The sequence below is a fragment of the Heptranchias perlo genome, chromosome 22, assembly GCF_035084215.1.
Source record: "Heptranchias perlo isolate sHepPer1 chromosome 22, sHepPer1.hap1, whole genome shotgun sequence".
Lineage (NCBI taxonomy): Eukaryota > Metazoa > Chordata > Chondrichthyes > Hexanchiformes > Hexanchidae > Heptranchias > Heptranchias perlo.
Genome location: NC_090346.1, coordinates 39,079,433 through 39,104,460, shown reverse-complemented (window position 1 = coordinate 39,104,460; position 25,028 = coordinate 39,079,433). Strand labels below are relative to the sequence as shown.

The following is a 25,028-nucleotide window of genomic DNA, read 5'->3' as shown; positions in this document are numbered from 1 at the left end:
GCATGTCTAGAATCTGTAGTATTCGGTCATAGTTGGTGGTGAAGTTACCCATTATTATCCATGTCATGATCTAAAGCTAAAAATAAAATACATTGTAAATGACAAAAGGGATAATGGTGCAAGGCAAGGAGGTGGTAATGGAACAAGAAACAAAAGATGGGTCTGGAGGAGCTGTAAATGGCAACAGCGGAACCATTACCAGCTCCTGCCGTCTGGAAAAAATGGGAGCAGTGGTTATGAATTGAAGTTATTGAAATCGATGTTGAGTCCGGAAGATTGTAAAGTACCTAAATGAGAAATGAGGTGCTATTCCTTGAGCTTCATTGGAACAGTGTAACCAGCCAAGGACAGAGAGGTCAGAGTAGGAGTGAAACGGAGAATTAAAATGGCAAGTGTCCGGAAGGTCAGGGTCATGCTTGCAGACTGAGCGGAGGTGTTCAGCAAAGCGATCACCCAATCTCCCTAATGTAGAAGAAGCCACATCGCGAGCAGTGAGTACAATATACTAAATTGAAAGAAGTACAAGTAAATCACTGTTTCACCATATTTTGTAGCTGTTCATTGCAAAGATTAATGTTCATTCTGGCCACTTAATTAGGATTAAATCTACTCCAAGTTATTGAATTAATTGTTGCTTTCTCTGCTTTTTACTGAAAAATGTTGCTTGATTAACTTAATTTATGTGCTCAAGGGTTGAAAACTATTGTAAATATTTCAGTTGCAGTATTAAGACCCAATAAAAGAGTTGCAGTGTACTGCTGCCAATGATACAAGCCTGGCCTGGGGCTCGAGATTTATTCCTTTCCTGGAGCTTTCTTTGTAGAGCTGAGTCTGATAGTTTTTTGGGCCACCACACATAGGCCAAGGACCCAAATACAGGAGGACTGAGCTAGCATGTGTCCTCCAGCCCCATGTACCAGAGCTTCCCTCCCCAGTGCTTCCAGATCTAACAAGCTATCACTGCTCCCAGGTTCTATCTCCCTCCCCAGTGATTCAAGCCCCAAATGACCTTTCTCAGTCTTCACAGACCAACTCAGTTTCCCAGAACCCATCTTTCTCTACGTGGTCTTAGTCCCAATCACCATTAAGTCCTCATAGAACCGCTTAAGCATCTTGGGACATTTTACTACGTTAAACACGTTATATAAATGCAAGTTGATAGTTTCCCAGAACTCCTCTGCCCCCTCATTGCTGAATAACCCAGTTACCCCAAGTGCCCCCACTCCTCCCACAACCCAGTCTTCTCTCATATTCCACCTTTCTCCAGTGCGATCATCCCCCAACACCAGCCTCGACTCAGCACACCATTTCCCTCAGCATCCCAACCCACTCTGTGCCTGCACACAGATGGCAGTGATCTCCCCAGTTCTCCCAGATCGCCTTCCCCCAATCCCCACCTTACTTGAATGGACCAAAAACTATAATGGTGAATCATGTACTTTAACAAAGTAATCTGTTTCTTGACTCATTTCAAGTTATTTCTTGTTATGCCACTAAACTTTTTTGAGCTTAGAAATTGTCGTTGGCAATTTTTGTTGAAGAGCACTTACTATGTTTATATATTCCTCTGTCTACTGTTTTAATACACGTGGTAACCCACTTATTTTAAGAGTTAACCCAGCCATTAAAATAGTGTATGTAGGAATGTCGTATGATTGCATTAATGGTTTGTACACTAATTTCACTAACTAATTTCTAGGCTTTGATGTGAAAATGAATCATTGATATTCTAATAGCACAGTATAAAAAATAGCTCCTTATTACAGTAACTGCCACAGAACCATGTGATCAGAAGATGGCTGCTTGCATCCCCTTGTCTTTGAATCATTTGCTATTTCCATGCTTTTGGAGCCAGAATCTAATGTGAAGACATGCCAGAAGAAAAGACATTAGCACACTATAGCTCTCAGAACCATTCAGACGATACTTCAATAAGATATAGAGGATACTAGCCCTTAGACTGGATTGGTGCTGTAACAATTCAGTAGTCACCTGTTTGCAGCAGTATTTTAGAACACAAAGGCCCTAGCCATCAAAATCAGAATTACTAATTGCAAAAAACTGCAGAAACAAAAAATGCTGGAAACAATCAGCAGGCCAGTCAGCATCTGTGAAAAGGACAGATAAAGTGACATTCATGAGAACTGGAATAAATTACAGATGAAGAGCATTTATAAGGAACAGAATAAAGAGAAGGGGGAACGAACACATGCGTGTGCATGCACACGCATAATGTGAGAAATTGTAAACATTTATGAGACACACAGCAATATCAACAGAGGCAGTGGGATTAAGGCAGATAGAAATGGATGCAGGAAAAGCTGGCACAGGAGTCTGGAAGAAGAAAAAGCAAGTCGATACCAAGGATGCAGACCACAACAGCAGACAGTCCCCACCCCAAGTACCTACCCATTCTTCCCCTTCCCCCACTCCCAAAATGCTCATGCATTCATCCCATATCGCTAGCATTTCCTGCCAGTGAGAGTGGGTGGGGAACTAAAGTGGCAAACAACAGGGAGCTTGAGATCACACTAGTATACAGAATAGAAGTTTTGAACAAAGCAGTCACCTAGTCTGCCTTTGATGTCTCCAACGTAGAGAAGACCACACCATGAGCAGCAAATACAATATAGCAGTTTGTACTAAGTATATGTAAATCATGGTCTCACCCAGTAGTAGTGTTTGGGGCCCTGGACAGTGGTGTAAGAAGAGGTGAATGGACAGGTGAACATTACTAATTACTTATGCAAGTCCCATACAGACACATATCTAGGTTCAGAGCCATGATGTGGCGATGCCAGTGATGGACTGGGGTGTACAAATGTAAGGAATCTTACAACACCAGGTTATAGTCCAACAGTTTTATTTGAAAATCACAAGCTTTCGGAGGCTTTCTCCTTCGTCAGGTGAGTGTGGAATTCCTTGAAAGTTACCGCATATATAAGACAGAGAACAATGCCTGGTGATTACAGATAATCTTTCCAGCTGCCCGTTATCAAGGCAATCAAAGGAATTGAATAGTGTTCAGACAGAGAGACATTGGATACAAGACTACTGAATATACAAATGGCCAGAACGAGAGAGAGAGAGAGAGAGAGAGAGAGAGAAAAAAACATCCGAAAGGAAGAGAGAGAGAGAAACATCCGAAAGGAAGAGAAAGAGAGAGAATGACCAGTTGTATTAAAAACAGATAACTTTTCTTTCCTGCTGGTGGGGTTACGTGTAGCGTGACATGAACCCAAGATCCCGGTTGAGGCCGTCCTCATGGGTGTGGAACCTGTCTAACAATTTCTGCACGACGATTTTGCGTTGTCGTGTGTCTCGAAGGCCACCTTAGAGAACACTTACCCGAAGATCGGTGGCTGAATGTCCTTGACTGCTGAAGTGTTCCCCGACTGGGAGGGAACCCTCCTCTCTGGCGATTGTTGCACGGTGTCCGTTCATCCGTTGTCGCAGTGTCTGCATGGTCTCGCCAATGTACCATGCTCCGGGGCATCCTTTCCTGCAACGTATGAGGTAGACAACGTTGGCCGAGTCACAGGAGTATGAACCATGTACCTGGTGGGTGGTGTCCTCTCGTGTGATGGTGGTATCTGTGTCGATGATCTGGCATGTCTTGCAGAGGTTGCCGTGGCAGGGTTGCGTGGTGTCGTGGACGCTGTTCTCCTGAAAGCTGGGTAATTTCCTGCGAACGATGGTCTGTTTGAGGTTGGGTGGCTGTTTGAAGGCGAGTAGTGGAGGCGTGGGGATGGCCTTAGCGAGGTGTTCGTTGTCATCGATGACATGGCGTAGTTTCTCCGCTCCGGGGAAGTACTGGACGACGAAGGGTAGTCTGTTGGTTGCATCCCGTGTTTGTCTTCTGAGGAGGTCCATGCGATTTTTCGCTGTGGCCAGTCGGAACTGTCAATCGACGAGTCGAGCATCATGTAAGATTCCTTACATAGGTTCAGAGCTGCAGTGTATCAGAAAGACTGGCCATTGCAACTGAAGCTGCATCTTTTAACCCTTTGTGTGCTATGGCCAGTAAGAAATGACTAAACAACTAACTTAATAGAACAAAATGTTTCTTTTTTGTCACATAGTATGCAAATATAATAGGGAACGTATAGGAATGTGGATTACGCATAGTGTATAATGATAATGGGAATCTGGTATTAATGAGCATTAACCATTGCCAGACTGGGAGACCAATTCCAGCAAAGCAACAGTTCTATCGGTGACTGTCAAGGCTACAGTTACTTTAAACTTTTATGCAGCATGTTTCCTTTATCGGGAATGCAGGAGATTTCAGTCACATCTCCCAAACATCAGTCCACCATTGGATCAGACAAGTAATCGATGCATTGTTTGCTGGGACCAGGGGTTTCATCACATTTCCTGTGGTAAGCAGCCATCAGCAGAAAGAGGCCTGTCCACAATTAATTGCACTTGTGCCCAATCGTGGCCCCCAGCCTGAACACAGTGCTGTTCATGAATATCAAAAGGTACCGTTCCATCAATATTCATCCATTCGCAACCCCTCAAATAATGAAGCAGTCCGAGCCCGCATGCAGCAAGACCTGGACAACAACCAGGCTTGGGCTGATAAGTGGCAAGTAACATTCGCGTCAGACAAGTGCCAGGCAATGACCATCTCCAACAAGAGAGAGTCTAACCACCTCCCCATGACATTCAACGGCATTAACATCGCCGAATCCCCCACCATCAACATACTGGGGGTCACCATTGACCAGAAACTTAACTGGACCAGCCACATAAATACTGTGGCTACAAGAGCAGGTCAGAGGCTGGGTATTCTGCGGTGAGTAACTCACCTCCTGACTCCCCAAAGCCTTTCCACCATCTATAAGGCACAAGTCAGGAGTGTGATGGATGAGTGCAGCTCCAGCAACACTCAAGAAGCTCGACACCATCCAGGACAAAGCAGCCTGCTTGATTGACACTCCATTCACCACCCTAAACATTCACCCCCTTCACCGGCGCACTGTGATTGCAGTGTGTACCATCCGCAGTGTGTACCATCCACAGGATGCACTGCAGCAACTCACCAAGGCTTCTTCGACAGCACCTCCCAAACCCGCGACTTCTACCATCTAGAAGGGCAAGGGCAGCAGACACATGGGAACAACACCACCTGCACGTTCCCCTCCAAGTCACACACCATCCCGATTTGGAAATATATTGCCGTTCCTTCATTGTCGCTGGGTCAAAATCCTGGAACTCCTTTCCTAATAGCACTGTGGGAGAACCTTCACCACACGGACTGCAGTGGTTCAAGAAGGTGGCTCACCACCACCTTCTCAAGGACAATTAGGGATGGGCAATAAATGCTGGCCTCGCCAGCGCCGCCCACATCCCATGAACGAATTTTTAAAAAAATACAAGTAGCCTGCAAAAACAGAATCAAACACACAACCGCACATTTTCCAGGCAGTTCCCATGTTCGTTCATCCTGCAGCAATTAATGGTAGCAGCCTTGATTCTGGATGCCTTTTGTGGGAACAAAAAGTATGATATTGCAACATGGCTTTGCGAAAAGAAGAAAATGAGCGTGGTTGTGTATTTATAAAGATCAACAATTGGCAAAGTTCCCAGCATTCTTCTTCTGTGATGGTGTACAAAGTTTACTGTAAGGAGCAGTAAAGAAACCTTTGTGTAGCCAAAACATTTTTTCCTTAACTGCTCCCATGTTTGGACCATAGATCAGACTGCACTGACTCATTCTGGCACCTTCACCCAGTTATAGCTGTGTGGTCCTCTCCAAATAAGCCACTCTTCATTGCAGGACCTCCTGCAGCTGGACCGCCAAAGCCTGGTCAATTAATGGGATATCCTGCCCCGAACCATTTTGCAGCCTAAACAGATTAAGGGCAGCCAGCAGCTTTCCTTCCATTTAAGAGCTGCTGGTGCTGGAAATTCTGTCCCAATGCCTGCTGCGCTCCCAGTGCATCAGGTGCTACAGGCTGGGAATGCTGGCATTACCTGACGAAGTCAGCTTCTTTTTGGCATAGAAACAGCCAGTGCCTCATCAGACCCAATGTTTAATCCTCATTCACTCCCTAGCCTCCAAAAATTAAAAAAAATGGATATACCCGCTGCAGAAAATAAAGAAGTTGCCTTATGTATCACCTTTCACATCCTCAGGACATCCCAAAGCACTTCACATACAATGAATTACTTTTGGAAGCATAGTTGCTGTTATGTGGGTAAATGCAGCAGACAATTTGCACAGAGAGGTCCCACAGACAGCATATGAATGAATGATCAGATAATCTGCTTTCGGTAGTGTTTGGTTCAAGGTGAGATGTTGGCCGGGACACCAAGAGAACACTTTTCCCCTTTTCAAATAATGCCATGGGTTCTTTTGTGGCCACCTGGGCAGTAAAACATGGCCTCGCTTTAATGTCTTTCCTGAAAGCATGGCACCTCCAATAGTGTAGCACTCCCTTAGTACTACATTGAAATGTCAGCCTAGTCCATAGTGGGGCTTGAACCCACAATATTCTGACTCGAGATCAGAGAGCTACCAACTGAGCCAAGCTGAAACTTGGCACAGTATTCCCGAATTACCCTCCATAATGCTCCTGCCCCATTTGATAAATTGACAGGCAAAATTGTACTATATTCTAAACTCAGAATATCGTTGGAGCAAAAGTAAGGAAACATTAATGAAAATTGGAAACTGGTTAAACATTTAAAGAAGAGAGGCCAGGTAAACCTCTATGGTAGATAACCTTCCCACAACAAGTACTACCATCTCTCATTGCACGTGCGGCTCTCCCTTCAACCTCTCTTCCTTTGGATGTGTGTTTTAGAAGTGTTTGTTTTTTTGCAACTTGGATTCACATGTCTTCTGGATATATTTAATATTTACAATGATTATAACAGTTATAAAAACGGATTTTAGGAAGAAGATAAATGTTAGCATGAGTTACTTAGTGCAGAAAGCGAAGAAAAATAGTTAAAAATAACTATCACAGAACTGTTTGGTAAGCTTTACAGTTAAATTCCAGAAGATTTTTTAAAGTGTGAGTGTTAGGGTTGCACATAGCATTTTAGATGAGATTCATAAAATGTTCAAGCTTCTTTCACATTTTATGGCATTAATGGTATTTCTTCATTGTAATGCATACTATTAATCTAAATCTAACTCTAGTACGTGGTACTGTTCTCCATTTACATATTGTCTTCCAGGCTCTTTCTGCTGGATTTTAACTATTAAGCAAGCAAGTACTTGGTGGGGGCCAAAGGAAACAGGCAACTATTTCCTGTTAGAATTATCTGCTTTCCACATTTTATAATTATAAATCACTGTAACTACACTTTAAAGATCCAGGAGACAGGTGGCTGGAACATCGGAGTAGGCCATTCAGCCCCTCAAGCCTGTTCCACAATTCAGTTGGATCATGACTGATCAGTACCTCCACTCCATTTACCTGCCTTTGCTGCATATCCCTTGATGCCATTACTCAACAAAAATCTATGATCCCAGTCTTAAAAATGTCATATACCCAGCATCCACAGCCTTTTGGGGGAACGAGTTCCAGATTTCCACTACCCTTTATGTGAAAAAGTGCTTCCTAATTTCATTCCTAAATAGCCTAGCTCTAATTTTAAGATTATGCCACTTGTTCTGGATTTCCCCACCAGTGCAAATAGTTTCCTTGTATATACCCTATCGAATCTCTATAATTTTAAACACCTCAATTAGCTGCCATGAAGCTCTGTGAATGGACCAAGCATTTAAAGCTTTATAGCCTGTGGATTCCAGGTATGTCTCAGTAGTTCGATAATGCCGTCTTTTACTACCTAACTTCTCCTAATCAAAAATGTTACAATAATTTATATGACAGTACAGAACAAAAATCATCTGCTTTGTTGGAAAGTTAATAATTGAAAGCAAATTATTATAAACTGTTTCTTTGAGAAAGTAGCAAACCAGTCATGTAGAATAAAAACTGTGGTTTGTGTATAAAAATGTTTTAACCCAGCTGGCATGACACAGGAGTGCAGCATGTTGACGCTGCATCACACTGCCACTGACTGGTAAGATGTGGGCTATGACCACAATTCCTCATGAGTTTCCTGATCTAAACCATACTGTCGTTGTGAAGTACTTCAGCACAGGGAGAGAGGGAGCATCACCTCAGCTGTTTTCATATATCTCCTAGCAAGGGGATATTGTACATCGTTAGTTGGTGTCTGCTTCTAGGGCTCCAACCTGCCCTCTTGGCTGGGAAGGTGTGTGCTCTGGGAAAACCCCAAAGGGGAAAAGAGAAAATAAATTATATAATAAGAAATAAAGAAAAGCTACCAAGCCATCCGCCACCCTCTAAACTTCAGCTCACCCAAAACTCTGCTGCCCATATCCAATTGTCCACCACGTCACACTCGTCTGTCATCCCTGTCCTCGCTAACTTACATTGTCTCCTGGTCCCCAATGCCTCAAGTTTAAAATTCTCTTCAATGTGTTTAAATCCCTCCCAGGGCTCACCACCCGAAATCGCTGCGGGAGTGTTGAGGTTGCTGTGCATTATTGTACCTAAGCTGTGCATTATTACTGTGCTTGTTCTTTTGGCGGATTCTTGGTAATTAAGGTGACAACCCACAAAATTCCAATCTTTCGCCTATCACATACACTGTATGCTTATCTTGTCCTTGTGAAACGGGGGTTAACAGTTGAGGCAGATTCTCGCATTGGGATTCATAAAAGAACTGCTGCAGTTTGAGTTTGTGTAGACAGAATGTTCACTACAAACGGGATTGCTCACCATGGTTCCTTGATACTTAGTGAGGAGGATGAACAGGAGCAGAGAAGAAAATGTCAAGTGGCACCAAAGCTCTAGTCACCAAGGGAGTCCCTTTTTTGGGCACATAGAATCATACAGCATAGAAGGACTGAGATGAGGAAGAATTTCTTCATTGAGGGTTGTGAATCTTTAGAATTCTCTACCCCAGAGGGCTGTGGATGTTCAGTCATTCAGTATATTCAGGACTGAAATTGATAGATTTTTGAACTCTGACAATCAAGGGATATGGGGATAGGGCGAGAAAATGGAGTTGAGGTTGAAGATCAACCATGATTTTATTGAATGTCGGAACAGACTCGAGGGGCCCTATGGCCTACTCCTGCTCCTATTTCTTATGATCTTATGTAAGGAGGCCATTCAGCCCATTGTACCTATGCTGGCTTTTTGAAAGAGCTATCCAAATAGTCCCACTCCCTTGCTCTTTCCCTGTAGCCCTGCAGCTTAATTTTTGTCTAATCATTATTTTATGTCAGTAGCTAACCTGGCTGCAAGTTTATTTCTTATTTCCACTTTCTAGATTAACAACAGTTAGACAGACGGTCATTGCTTAACTATATAGTACTTCATAAAAGAAAGACAGCAACATTTGCACACCACAAATACACTTTGTACATGGTAACTATAAATAATAATTATAACCTCTTATCTTTTATGATCATGAATGAAAGTAAAAATTAGAAAATAGTATAATGGGGAATTGCCATGCAACTACAAATCTGGTCAAAATAACAGGAATAGATAAGCGTTTAGGGAAGATGCATTACCAACTGGGGAATTCTTTGAAGTCCAGTGCTAGGATGCATCACATGGAATTTCCTTTCTTGAATTTTTTTTTAAATTCCTCAGCATTAAGGTGCAGTCATTCGGGGAATTGCTCTAAATCTGTTAGTTTTAGTGATCTGCTGATAATGACGGACAGTAATTTCCACTATATGTATAAAACAAAAATAGCAAAATAAACTTCGACTGCTAATAATTATAGATAAATTCAGCCAAACATGAGTACAAGCTTACTGCTTGGAAGAGTCATCGTCACAAATTAAAGCGGAAGTTTCACCATCAGTACTGCCTTTTTTAAAAAAGAAATTTGCCACAAATAACTAGGGTCATTTTTACTTTTTCTGTCCCTTTTCTGAATATTTTGTGTAAAAGGTAAACAGTGGTGATCTTATCAGGGAGCAATAGCTCAGAGACAATATTGAGCCTGACTATGGTGTGGAATCCTATTAATGCCCATTCCTTGCTGTGGTTTTAGTGTAAGGAATGTAAACACACAAGTCCCCTTCTATCAGCTGCACTACATAGTGTAAACAAGGCAAGGCTCCAGAAAATGCCACACATAGATCCACAAGAACAATTGTGTTTTTTCAGTACATTGTGGAGTTTTATTTGGAGATGGTGTACCTGGTCACTGCCTTTGTCCCTTCTGATACGACATGCTTGGCCAGCTCCCCGGGCAGCAGCAGGCACATGGTGGTCTGGATCTCCTGGGAGCTGATGGCATGGCACTTGTTGTAATGGGCCAGGCAGGAAGCCTCACCCGCAATGCACTCAAAAATATCGTTCACCAAAGGAGCTCATGGTGCTCATGGTCTTGGAGGAGATGCCAATGTCAGGGTGAACCTGCTTCATCACCTTGTATGGTAAAGCCATCTGTTTGTATAATGGAAATGCAGCGAGCCGTGTGCGGTCCTGCACAATGAGTCGCTGTTTTAACAGCCCACGTACAGAGACTGACTCCCCACTCCCAAGTGTAAAAGAGAGAGAGGGGCGGATAGAGATCACTCTTTTGAAACAACATGCGATGTTTAACTGCAAAATAAAAGCATCAGAGATCTGGTCATTTTAACCATATATGCTATTTCATCACCTTCACACAATTGGCTCAAGCCAATGCCCCAAGATGATCAACAATTGATTTTTAAACAAAAATAAACAAAAATAAAAATGGAAAAAAATCAATAGAAATAGATGAAATAAAAATATGAAAAGTAATCCTAATCCTTAGTCATTCATTTTGAAATGGGAAAGAAATGTTTTTTTATTTTTACAAAGTTGATCTAAACCTCACAATCTCTGGTTGTTGTGTCACAGACAGCAACTGGAATTGACTTAATTAAAGTGCTTAGTAAAAGCCCATAGTATGACCAGTAACTTAATTTAACAATCACCCAGATGTAAAAGATTGGGTATCTAGGACCCCGAAGGCTCAGTTAGCAGTTAGCAGCTGAGCCACACAGACCAGGGTAGTCCCTAATTTGTTCTGAGTTTGATACAGAAATTGATAGCCAAGTTCCGCACCCATGAGGACTGCCTCAACCGGGATCTTGGGTTCATGTCACGCTACACGTAACCCCACCAGCGAAAAAAAGTTATCTGTTTTTAACACAACGGGTCATTCTCTGTCTTTCTCTTCCTTTCGGATGTTTCTCTCCCTCTCTCTCTCTGTTTTGTGTTCTGGCCGTTTGTGTATTCGGTGGTCCTGTAGGTAACATCACTCTGTCTGAACACTTTGATTGCCTTGACAACGGGCAGTTGGAAAGATTATCTGTAATCACCAGGTATTGTTCTCTGAATATAAATGCGGTAACCTTCCATGGAATCCCACACTCGTTCACCTGACGAAGGAGAAAGCCTCCGAAAGCTTGTGATTTTCAAATAAAGCAGTTGGACTATAACCTGGTGTTGTAAGATTCCTTACAATTGTCAACCCCAGTCCATCACCGGCATCTCCACATCACTTGTTCTGAGTTAGTTGATCTCAGCTAGGGTGGTGGCAGAAATGCTAAATTGGCCTTAGTATTTCTGGGTTATGGGGGGGGGGGGAAATCGACCAGTGACCCCTGGGAATACACATGTGAATGTTGAGTAAGGGCAGGATTGGCTCCACCCCGTAGTCATGCAGCCTGCAAAAGCTTCCTATCTAGACACACAATGAAGGACGGCCATTAGATGAGATACCAGAGAGCAGCCAAAAGCAGTGGAATCTTAGCTCAGCAAGGAATCAATGCCTTCAACAGAGTTGTAAGGAAAGGGAAGAAATTATAGAAAAAGAAGGGACTGGAATTTTTTTTTAAAGTTGGGCATCTAATTTGCTTTAGTCTTTGACCCTAACCTACTATTAACAAATCCTCCTTCCCCTTATCTAAAATTTTTTTTAAAAGCCTACTGAAGCAACTACATCCAACCGAAGAAAACATTGAGGCGTGGTTCTGTAACATAATGCCAGCGCTGTGGAATTCCCCCTGTTTGTATTGAACGATAGATTACGTAATACTGGAACACAAAAAACCCTTTGCATGTGCAGTTGTTATAGCCATGATTCTTAGTTTTAACTTTTTTTGCTGCCAGACCTTCAAAAAATGGCTGGGAAGTTTCGTACAGACCAGTCGGGGAGAAAGCTATCACTGGCATGTACAAGTGGAGTAGGTCTTTTGTCTCACCTAGGAACATAGGAACAGGAGTGGCGGGGGCGGGGACATCGACCAGTGACCCCTGGGAATACACATGCGGAGACACGAGAGACCAGATGGCAGCCAAAAGCAGTGGAACCTTAGCTCAGCAAGAAATCAATGCCTTCAACAGAGTTGTAAGGAAAGGGAAGAAATTATAGAAAAAGGGACTGGAATTTTTTTTAAACAGTTGGGCATCTAATTTGCTTTAGTCTTTGACCCTAACCTACTATTAACAAATCCTCCTTCCCCTTATCCAAAATTCGTGCCTGCTCCGCCATTTGATAAGATCATGGCTGATCTGTGATCTAACTCCATATACCTGCCTTTGGCCCATATCCCTTAATACCTTTGGTTGCCAAAAAAGCTATCTATCTCAGATTTAAATTTAGCAATTGAGCTCGTATCAATTGCCATTTGCGGAAGAGAGTTCCAAACTTCTACCACCCTTTGTGTGTAGAAATGTTTTCTAATCTCGCCCCTGAAAGGTCTGGCTGTAATTTTTAGACTGTGCCCCCTATTCCTAAAATCCGCAACCAGCGGAAATTGTTTCTCTCTATCCACCCTATCCGTTCCCCTTAATATCTTAAACTTCGATCAGATCACCCCTTAACCTTCGAAACTCTAGAGAATACAACCCCAATTTGTGTAATTAAATTAGGCCCATGACCAAATGATTTTCCTTCTCGTGAACTTACAAAAGAGCATTCTTTTGGTGTCCCTCATTCTGAGGCTAGCATAAACCAGTATCGTTTTATGTTTAAACAACTGAAGCTAACGTGGTTTACAATTTTAGTTGTTAGTTTTGTCCGTTGGCTGTCCTTTCTATCACAATTCACCAGATCGAGTACTGTAGTTAACTTGACCATTATTATATTCCAGTTAAAATGTTGAGTCGATAGGAAGAAAAGTATGATTTTAGATTTGTCGTGCAAATTAGATTTCTGTAGTGCCTTCAACATAGTAAATGCCCTAAGGCGCTTCACAGAAAAGAAACAGATGCTGGGCAGTAGTAGAAGAAGTTAGGGGAAATCATCAAAGGTGTGGTTGATGAGAAGTCTCGGAGGTTTTCGAAGGTGGGTGGAGGGTTAGCAAGGTGGATGGATTTAGGGAAAGTTGCAGGGAGTGGAGCTCTCCAGCGACCTTGTGTTGGAAGTGCGTGGGTTTGGATATCATGTCAGGTTGAGATTGGGCTCAACCAGTAACTTCTATATGTTGATTATCACATCTCTTGGGCTGATATGCATGCAACAGTCTGTAGGTTTCAGTGTCTCATCATTTGAAGTACAAATCTGCGTGTGCAGTGACTCTAGAGGTTTCAGAGGAAATCAGAATGGCACTGCTGCAGGCAGATAAAAATCCACCAGCACACATGAGGTAGTGTAGTTCAGTAAGTCACTGGCACTGTACCTCCAAGATGCCTTTGTACAGTGTTGCAGTGTTTTGAGAGCCAAGTAATTTGCCTGTAGCCATCCTGCTGCTTTACTCAAGATTTCTCTGTAAAAGCTTGCATCTGTATCAGTTAATAGGATCTAAAAAAGTTTTTAGTGCCTACGCACTACCAGTATTAACTTCAGGGCTGCTATCAAGCAACTCTGATCCAAGCCTATCCTTGTTGGCTTTATTAAAATCTTTCCCATTGAAACTGCACCACTAAAACTGATTAATGGCTTTTACAAGATTAATTCTCCTCAAATTAATGGTACCGTTTCTATCAGCTATATAACAATGTGGTGTAATGAAGCAGACTTTTAATAAATTGATTGATATACTTTGACTAGTCCCCTGATAGCACTGCTAAAATTCGCGCTAATGACTTTTCTCTGATGGTTTTGCAGTGACTATAGCCACATTCAGTCTTGGCAACTGGGACCAATGGTAGTGTTTTACACAAACAATATCTAATTGCTTTGTGGCTACAGATTGTTAAAATGAGATTGGTTCCAGCAGGAAATTTATGTATTGTTGTCAGTTATTATTGATTATAGCTAAGATAACAGTATTTATGTGTGTGCTAATGAGAGCATTATCAGAGAAATGAAATGAAGGTATATTCAAATGTTCCTAAATTCAGTTTGTGCTTAGTTTAAAACAGAAAATGCTTGAAACATACTAGCAGGTAATTCAGCATCTGTGAAGAGAACAGACAAGGCAACGTTTTAGATGTAAACCGTTCTTTCCACCCCCAAAATGTCAACTTATCTGTTCTGCACAGACGCTGACTGACCTGTTAGGTGTTTCCAGCATTTTCTGTTTTTGTTTCAAATCTCCAACATCTGCAGTTTTTTTTGTATGTTTAGCTTAACTTAACTGTACCGTTAACAGGTTGTATTGTGACTAACAAGTATTGAGACTTGTAGCTAGTTTAAGCAGGTCCCTTCCTCAGGCAGACAGCAGTTTGAAACAAAACAGTAAAACACTTTTTCTTGATTTTGATTTCTTGATAAGATCTCTTTTAAGATCACCTCTTGCATGTTAAAATTGAGTTGGTACAGGTGAAATAGAGCTGAAGGCTGCTTCAGTCCAAAGTAGCTGATGCAAGAAAAAAAAATGTTGTTTTCAAGATTTTGAAATTCTCTTTCATACCTCAAACATTTGAAGCTCAGGTTTCTTGTCCAACAATGAGCTTCTGCACAGTGATGTGTCATAGAAATCTAATTAGAGAAATGTTAGATTCCCAGACCAAAGCAGGGTTTTCTAAATAAGTTATAAGAGTTTATCTAGTTTTACTCATGATGTATAAAGTTACAGTAGGATAGATGGTTCAGGTAAAGAATTTTTATTTTTATGAACTGAGTTAGAGCAAGATGAAGTTCCTAATTTTTAAACTAACTTTTGCCCCACAAAAGGACCATCCAAATCCTTGAGTTCTTACCCATATTTCCCAATGTGTGTGTGAAACTATTCTGCACTTCATTCGGGCTACACTGAAGTCTAACATTGAGAAGTGTTGGTAAGACTGTGCAAGTTATAGTCTTGAGGTCTCTTTTAGTGCATCTGCATATGTGAAGGGTTAAGCAACAGAACACTGTCATGTTGCAATAATTGAATAATATAGATTCCACAAAATTTACTGAAATAGTCTGCCTTTTGTATATAATTCATTGCTAAGTAGTACATGAATTTTTTTTTTAAATGGCTAATTTTTCTGAATGAAATCAATAAAAATTAGATCCAGCAGATCAAAAGATTGGGTGGCACATTTGTTAGTATTGGAGGAAACAATACTAGAGTTCTAGAAGTGGAGGAATCGTTATACCTTGAATTGTTTCGGTTAGAAATTATTCGAAGGGTCTAGATTATATAAAAAAAACTCTTTCTTTAACTGCTTTCTAGGGTTTGCAGTGGCACAGCACATAAACCAGAAGAGTCCCTCTCCAGCATCGTCCCCTTCTCCACCCTCTAGTGGTACCATCACAACAAGCACAGGCTGTAGCGATACCATCACTACCAGCGCAACCTCCACTCCCTCAGCAACTCAGAGCCCCACAGGTAATTCTGCGGCAAATTTCAGATCCTTAACACATTGACTTGGTTAATGTGGATAGTGTTCACATTAAAAAGTAGTAAAACAAGGATACAACCCATAAACTGCCTTTTACCCCATTATAGTCATTGCATACATATGAGTATCAAATTTCCATTCAAAAATCTTTTTATCCCCATTATCTCACTTAAGTAAAAGAGGGCACTATTTGTTGACCTATGCAGGCTGCATTCACAAGGAGGCATTTGCTCACTAAATTTGAGTTCACTTCTGCTTTCTTGTGAAGTATAAGTTTAACAAAAGAAAACTCTGAAAATCATTCACTGGTAGTATTTCTGTAACTGTATGTAATACTGCATATTATATCAAATGTTTGCAGAAACCAAAATGAATATTTTTAAATGTCTTGTTTCCAAAAATTAACAAGTTAATTGAGTGTTGCACAATGATCATGTAACAGTTAAGAAACAAACAGGAAAGCTATGAAAATATCACAAAATACTGCAAAACATGGATCTTTGATAATGCAGTTGCATTTACTTCCTACAGTGGATTTGACTAGCCTGTGGAAAGGAAGTCTTGTCTGTAGCAACAGATTTCTGGGCTCCAGTGGCTGACTTACAAAGTAACAACTTTGAGATGATGAAAATGTACTGACAGCTTCATGTGTAAAGGTCCTGATATCAGTTTTTGAGAAAAGATACCTAGATACCTCTATTCCTGCCACTAAAGGTAGACGGATCTGACTTTGAGAAGTGGGTGCTTTTTCTCAATATGCATGTTCAGATAACAGGTCAGATAATCACTGCCCTTGATTCTTTCTTCCAGGTTTAAGATTAAATTCATAGAATCATAGAAGTTACAACATGGAAACAGGCCCTTCGGCCCAACATGTCCATGTCGCCCATTGGCAGTGCATTAATCTGCTACTTTTCAGAATCGGTATAATTAAATTTCTGCGAACCACAAAATGTTTGCTTTCTATTTCGTTTTTAAAATTTTTTTATGCAGCTCGCCCTTCCCATTAAATCTCTCCACATTACTCATCTTAACTCACCAGTGACATTCTGTAACTGGTCACAGGGGGGAAGGGATTCTAAAAGAGCAGCCTGCTTTATTCTCCACTGTTGGGAAGCACTTGACAGTACCACAGTTGCGACTGAGACAAGTGACGAATCAGAGGCACAAGACCTGCATCCTACTTCCATGTGACATGGCACATGGTCTACCACAGAACTTCCACTGGGTTACCCAATTTATCCCCTAGCGGTAGTGATAATGATAACAGCAGATCTCTTGCACTTTAGTGATGCCCTTATGGCAGTGATGGTCTTTAAAATAAATATGCTTTTTTTCACTACATACCGTCATTGTGGTGTCACTGGCTACACCACAGATAAAATGTTTCCTGATTCAGGAATGCTGATGGCAAGTGGTGTCTTGGCCAATTAATGGGTTAATCAAAAAGTTTATGTGCACAAAAGAAATTTGCTTTTATTAAAAAAAATTAACATATTTTACTCTGCAGTAATCTTAGAATGATACTTAGGACTGTGCTGTAAGGCAGTACTGCATCTGAGGTAGTTCTGATTTTATCATAAGCCACAAGATGAAAACTGCAATAGTTTATGAGCATTGTGTGAATCTTACAATGCGTATTGCAACCTCCAATGCACAGTCTTTAAGTATTTTTACACTTCCATTTTCCCAAGTTTTCACTCCTCTACTCCTGAAGGCACTACTCCTTGCTGAGGTATGGTCCTATGGTTATCGGTCTCCTTCTGATACCTCACCCAAGTGTGAGCCTAGACAATGAATGCCAAAAGATTCAGAGGTCATCACACTTGAGCGTGATCCTGCCCACTTCAAACAGGGATCTGTAGGTAGTGATCAGGAGCAGGAACCCTGGTTGAATTTTTTCTCTCTAGTCCAGGAATCCTGAGGCCAATTATAGCGATCCAAGTGCTGTGCCAGTTACGATCAGCTAATTTAGTCAAATGGTTATCACCTAGGACCTTCCTGGTTTGTATGATTTCAGCTACACATCTGAGTTAACGTATTACTGCGTCCCAAGGCGCTTCACAGGAGCAATATCAGACAGAATTTAACATCGAGCCACATACGGAGACAGGTCAGGTGGCCAAAGGTCAAAGAGGTAGGTTTTAAGGAGCGTCTTAAAGGAGGAGAGAGAGGTTTGGGGAGGGAATTCCAGAGCTTGGGGCCTAGACAGCTGAAGGCATGGCTGCCAATGGTGGGGTGAAGGAAGTTGGGGATGCACAAGAGACCAGAATTGGAGTAATGCAGAGTTCTTGGAGGGTTGTAGGTTTTTAATTAATATATGTAAATTTTAATGTATTACTGTAAGAAATTGGATGCAGAAGTGGTACTACAGTTGACAGGCCAGAGATGCTTCTGCCTTGTCATGTGACTGAATCAGAAGGTTTATCAAATATGTGCTATGTTAGGAGATGTTTCAATGTTTGCCTGCATTACAGCTGTTGTTCCAATCATTTTACTCTGTGTTTTAAGGGATTAAATTTTATGATTTAAGAAACATAAGAAATAGGAGCAGAAGTATGCCATACAGCCCCTTGAGCCTGCTCCGCTATTTATTAGGACCTTGGCTGATCTTCGACCTCAACTCCACTTTCCCGCCTGATCCCCATATCCCTTGATTCCCTAAGAGTCCAAAAATCTATCTATCTATCTATCTATCTGTCTTGAATATACTGAATGAGCATCCACAGCCCTCTTGGGTGGAGAATTCCAAAGATTCACAACCCTCTGAGTGAAGAAATTCCTCCTCATCTCAGTCCTAAATGTCCGACCCCTTATCCTGAGACTATGGGCTCGATTTTTGGACCCCTGAGCCGGCGGATTCATGGCGGGGGGGCTCCGAAAATCGGGGATTCCCGGGGCGGGTCTGGAGACCGGCTCCAACCCGTCCACTTCCGGGTTCCCCAGTGACGCGCTTACATGCGCGCGCAGCCCCCGCATGCAGGACTCCCACCAGCAATTAAAGCCGGCGGGATGCCACTTAAAGTAATTAAGTAGGTACTTCAGGTCGTTTGCAGACCTGATTGACCTGATATTTTAGGGGGGGTGGGATTTTCAAATCAACTAGGACTGTTTCCCATACTGGGGGAAACACTCCCAGTTGAAACGGACGTGGTGCAGTCACCAGCCTGTGGCAGCTGCAAAGGTCCATTTGACAGGTGGGGGGACCCTCACTCATTGCAGGAGGCCACTCTGTCACTTTGGACAAAGTTTGGCCTCCACCACCCTCCTCCTAACACTAAAATTCACCAACTTGGAACCTCAACCCCGGTGTGCGGACACATTTACCTACCTTGCGGATCCCCCCAAACATACATCTTCCGGATGGGGGCTGCAGTCATGACCTCCTCGGAGGACGAACAGCATCGCCAGCCTCGCCGTCCACCTCTAACGTGGAGCTCCACAACACAGTGCTGTGACACATCCACCTGCACAGCAGGAGGGAGGGCAACCGCAGAGAGAGATGCGTCGCAGAAGGCACTACCCTCGCCACAGGGTCTACAGACCGAGTCTCAGCTTCCTGGACCTCTCTGAGGAGCAGTGCATAAGGAGGCTCAGAGTCAGTCGCCAGGTAGTCGGGAACATCGGCAGCCTCCTTAATGACTAGCTGCTTCCGGATGGACTGAGCAGCATCTTCTTACTTGTCGCTGTCAAAGTCACCACTGCCCTCAACTTCTTCGCCTCCGGATCCTTCCAGGGTGCCACCGGGGACATTACCGGGGTGTCTCAGTCATCTGCACACAAGTGCATAAGGCAGGTCACCGACTGTTTGTTCTGCAGGGCCTCGCACTATATCAACTTCCCCATGGATGACATCAGCCAGATGGAGTGGGCAGTGGGACTCCACGCTGTGGCTGGCTTCCCATGGGTGCAGGGTGTAATCGATTGCACCCATATAGCAAACGAGCACCTCCACACGAGCCAGGACTGTTAGTCAACAGGAAGGGCTATCACTCCATTAACACTCAGCTCATCTGTGACCACCGCAAGAGATTCCTTCACATGTATGCCAGATACCATGGCAGCTGCCACGATTCCTTCATCCTCGGAGTCCACCGTCCCGCCCCTCTTCCACTCACCCAACACCCACAAGGGCTGGCTCCTCGGGGACAAGGGATAGACCCTGCACACGTGGCTTATGACACCTCTGAGGAACCCCACCACTGAGCCACAGCATTGATATAACGACAGCCACATCGCTACCAGGTCTACAATTGAGCATGCTATATGGCTGCTCAAGATGTGCTTCAGGTGCCTTGATCATTCTGGGAGAGCGCTTCAATACGCGCCATACAGAGTGGGACGTATTATAGTCGTCTGTTCTGCCCTGCACAACATGGCACAACAGAGAGGAGTGCCGCTGGAGGAGACCCCATCCACATCTGCCACCCATATTGAGGAGAAGGAGGAACAACCCATGGGTAGAACAGCGGCTCACCTGGCTGCTTGTGAGGCCAGCGAGTTACTGAAAAGTGAACGGTTCTCCTAACATCAGACTGTGTGAAGAGTCCAGTCCAGTCCTCATCACCTGAACAGAGGAGCGGCCACACCAGCCCCCTCCACTGCCCCCTGCACAAAACAGTGGTGCAAGTACACCTACACCCACTGTAGAATGACCCAATGGGTGGCATCAAGTGTGTGAGTTCATGGTGAACCTCATGAAAGGGACTTATTGCACAAGCCAGTCAAGAATGGGCAAGGCGTGGCAGTAGTGGTGATAACAAGATTTATTGTGAATGTGGGAGAAAACAAATATAAATAAAAAACATGACAAATCGTCAAACACCCTTGTGCATCCCCTTTGTGCTCACAAAACCTTCGCCTTGCGTTTACGGGAACCCCTACGTGGTGCTACCCCTATGGTTTCAGCAGAGGTAGTGGCAGGTTGCTCTTGTCCATGCCCTGACCGATGAGATACTTTGCACGGTCGCCCTCTGGGTTTCGGTGCTCGTGAGGGCCCCTCCAAAGACTGCTCCACCTGCACCTGTGCAGGGGCAGACTCGACCACCTGGAAAGGGGGCAGCATTGTGGGTACTGGTTGAGGGGGGGGCAATGGGTGAGACGTGGGAGCGCTTTGAGTGGCGTCCCCACTTCCATGTCTCCTTTCACCATCATCCCTCTCCTGGCCCAGGCCCACATCACTCCTTCCACCCTGCTGGATGACAGTTTGGAGGACCTGTGTGAAGCCTTGGCAGACCAGTTGTAAGGTATCCGTCAGCCTGTTTAAGGCGGCAGAATGTTGCTCACCCTGAATCTGAATGGATGTCGTCAGGGCCTGAATGAACTCATTGTTGAGCCGTGCTTGACACTCGATGGAGGCTAGCCTTTCCTCCATCGCAGACATTCACCTACCCGCGACACTATCTCAGAGATGCCTTCACGTCCCTGTGATAGTATTACACGCATGCAGGAGTTGGACTCCTCCATCCTCTGCGCGATTGTGGAGAGTGCGCGTGGCAACTGTTCCTGTACCTCGGCAATGTGCTGCTGCCCCTCGATGAGTCTCCTTTTCATGGCTGGCCCCCAGGGTTCAGCTTCTGGATCCAGCTGAGCAGAGCCTGGAGAAGAGTGCTCCCACTGACGCGGACTCTCCACGGCTGCCCCTGCCACCAGGGTCTGCTCGTGCTCACATGCATGGTGACTCACCATGTGCAAGCCCAACTAAGTGAGGAAGGGGACCCACCGAGGTGTGTGTATCTGCAGTGGTGGATGGATGGCTCAGATGTGACGATGGACCCTCAGAGGCCGGCAGGTCCTTTGAGGAATCGCCCTCCACAGTCACAGCGGTCGCAGATGGCCCTGCAAGAGAACAGAAAGCAATATTAAGCATGTGGACAGATGTTGAGGTGCTGCAGATGCCCAGTGATGCTAAGATCATTCGCTATCATGAGTGCTGAGTGTTAACTTTCTGTCACCAGCCACTTGTGCAATCCCAGTCTCGGCATCTGCCACAGACAGGCACTCCAGCATGCGGCTTATCTCATGTGCCTGCTGCTCCGCATCTGTTAATGCCACCTGGTGTGGCGGGCCCCCTCCAGTCCTTGCCCTCTCCCGGGCATTCTGGCATCTCTTCTCCTATCAAGGCAAAACACAGAGGCGTGATTGAGTGATGGTTGCATGGTGACCCGCTGCATGCATTGGTGTGGGTGGGGTTAAACGTGAGGGAGATGCATGGGACGGTGCGTGTGCGACATAGCTGAGAGATTGTATGAGGATTGGGTTGCGTGGTAGTGTTCGAATGGGAACTGGGGTGGTGAGTACGTGCAGGCAAGGTGAGGATGATAGTTGTGTGGATGTGAGGAGTGATGCGAGAGTGTTGTGGTGGCAGTGCAGAAGGGGTTGTGTGGTGGTGGAGGTGATGTGGAAGACTGAGTGTGGGAGAATGCGTAAGTATACTCACTTTGGCTGACCTGGTTAGGTCATTAAATCTGTTCCTGCACTGCACCCAGGTTCTGAACACATTGCCACAGCTGGTGACCTCCTTGGCCGCCTTCAGCCAGGCCTCCTTGGTGGTGGAGGGAGGGCACTTCCTCCCATCCGATGGGAAAAAGATTTCCCTCCTCCTCCTGACCCCATCGAGCAGCACCTGGAGTGAGGAGTCCGAAAACCTTGGAGCAGCCTTTCCTCTAGCCTGCTCCATGCTCCTAAATTGATTGTTTGCTGCAGGAGGAGCATTGGTGGACTGCCCCTTTAAATAGGGCTCCTCCTGCTGACAGCCTGTGATATGGGTGCGCAGTGCAGGTCTAGGACAGGAATCCCAGAAGCAAAGGTAAGTACCTTCAATCAAGCTGCAATTGCGTGCGGAGCACCCCGATTTCACTGGGCACGTTACCCACGCGCCCAGTCGACCCCCTGCTGCCAACCCGCCTCCCTCCTAATAGCGGGCCCTATGTCCCCTAGTTCTAGACTCTCCAGCCAGAGGAAACAGCCTCTCAGCATCTACCCTGTCAAGCCCTCTTAGAATCTTATATGTTTCAATGAATTCATCTCTTATTCTTCTAAACTCCAGAGAGTATAGGCCCATTCTACTCAATCTCTCCTCATAGGACTACCCTCTCCTCCCAGGAATCAATCTAGTGAACCTTTGTTGCACCGTCTCTAAGGCAAATATGTCCTTCCTTGGGTAAGGAGACCAAAACTGCATACTCTGGGTGTGGTCTCACCAAAACCCTGTACAGTTGCAGCATGACTTCCTTACTCTTGTACTCCAACCTCCTTGCAATAAATGCCAACATACCATTTGCCTTCTTAATTGCTTGCTGTACGTGCATGTTAACTTTCTGTGTTTTGTGTACAAGGACACCCAAATCCCTCTCAACACCAACATTTAATAGTTTCTCGCCATTTTAAAAAAAAATTCTGTTTTTTTTTTACCAAAGTGAATAACCCCTCATTTCCCCATATTATACTCTGTCTGCCACTTTCTTGCCCACTCACTTAACCTTCGATATCTCTTTGCAGAGTCTTTGCGTCCTCCTTACAGCTTACTTTCCCACCTAGCTTTGTATCGTCAGCAAACTTTGATACATTACACTTGGTCCTTTCATCTAAGTCATTAATATAGATTTGTTCCTGATCAGTAAACAGTCAGCACCCAGTTTTGTAGATTTTGAACAAAATAATCAGTATTGTGCAACAACATTGACCTCGTGAATCTGAAGTGTTACTAATATAATGCTGATTTGTGTTTCTTGGCTGTTGTGTTTGTTAGCTGCCCTTGGGCAAGAAGCTAAATTTTCCTGGGATATTCTGTGTAAATATCTTCACATGAATTGCAGGGGTTGTTTTTGCAGTAGTGAAATGTCAAGATGGAAAACTCCATGGCTTATTCACTTTATAAAGACATTGCATCTGTACCTAGCTGTACACCATCTTCCAGCTCCCCCCAAAATAAAGGCCTTTCCATTTGATTGCTTAAACTCAATTCAGATCGTGATGTGGAGATGCCGGTGATGGACTGGGGTGGACAAATGTAAGGAATCTTACAACACCAGGTTATAGTCCAACAGTTTTATTTGAAAATCACAAGCTTTCGGAGCTTACCTCCTTCGTCAGGTGAGTGAGTGAAGGGTTCTAAAATCGCATAGCATATATTAGGCTGGGAGACGATCACAGCAATCAAAGGTGTCGTTGGTGTTCAGACAGGTTAGCCACGGAAAACATTACATCCCAGTATACTGAATACACAATGGGTCAGATTACAAAGACAGATAGAGAGAGAGAGAATGTCCAGTTGTATTAAAAACAGATAACTTTTTTTTTCCGCTGGTGGGGTTACGTGTAGCGTGACATGAACCCAAGATCCCGGTTGAGGCCGTCCTCATGGGTGCGGAATTTGGCTATCAATTTCTGCTCGACGATTTTGCGTTGTCGTGTGTCTCGAAGGCCACCTTGGAGAACGCTTACCCGAAGATCGGTGGCTGAATGTCCTTGACTGCTGAAGTGTTCCCCGACTGGGAGGGAACCCTCCTGTCTGGCGATTGTTGCGTGGTGTCCGTTCATCCGTTGTCGCATGTCAGCATGGTCTCGCCAATGTACCATGCTCTGGGGCATCCTTTCCTGCTACGTATCAGGTAGACAACGTTAGCCGAGTCACAGGAGTATGAACCATGTACCTGGTGGGTGGTGTCCTCTCGTGTGATGGTGGTATCTGTGTCGATGATCTGGCATGTCTTGCAGAGGTTGCCGTGGCAGGGTTGCGTGGTGTCGTGGACGCTGTTCTCCTGAAAGCTGGGTAATTTGCTGCGAACGATGGTCTGTTTGAGGTTGGGTGGCTGTTTGAAGGCGAGTAGTGGAGGCGTGGGGGTGGCCTTAGCGATGGACACCTACAGACGCTGAAAGACGCCCTCGTAAGAACGGGATATGACGCTCGACTCGTTGATCGGCAGTTCCGACGGGCCACAGCGAAGAATTGCATAGACCTCCTCAGAAGACAAACACGGGACCCAATCAACAGAGTACCCTTCGTCGTCCAGTACTTTCCCGGAGCGGAGAAACTACGCCATGTTCTCCGCAGCCTTCAACATGTCATTGATGACGACGAACACCTCGCTAAGGCCATCCCCATGCCTCCACTACTCGCCTTCAAACAGCCACCCAACCTCAAACAGACCATCGTTCGCAGCAAATTACCCAGCTTTCAGGAGAACAGCGTCCACGACACCACACAACCCTGCTACAGCAACCTCTGCAAGACATGCCAGATCATCGACACAGGTACCA

General features: G+C 44.3%; 1 protein-coding gene across 1 annotated transcript in view; it reads left to right on the top strand.

The window, feature by feature from the left end:
* The window catches only part of clec16a (C-type lectin domain containing 16A), a 261,544-nt gene that overhangs the window by 217,652 nt on the left and 18,864 nt on the right, over positions 1 to 25,028 (top strand). The window contains exon 23 of the mRNA XM_068003337.1: positions 15,599 to 15,754. Coding sequence (XP_067859438.1) covers positions 15,599 to 15,754 — 156 coding nt within the window. The remainder of the gene's footprint in view (positions 1 to 15,598; positions 15,755 to 25,028) is intronic.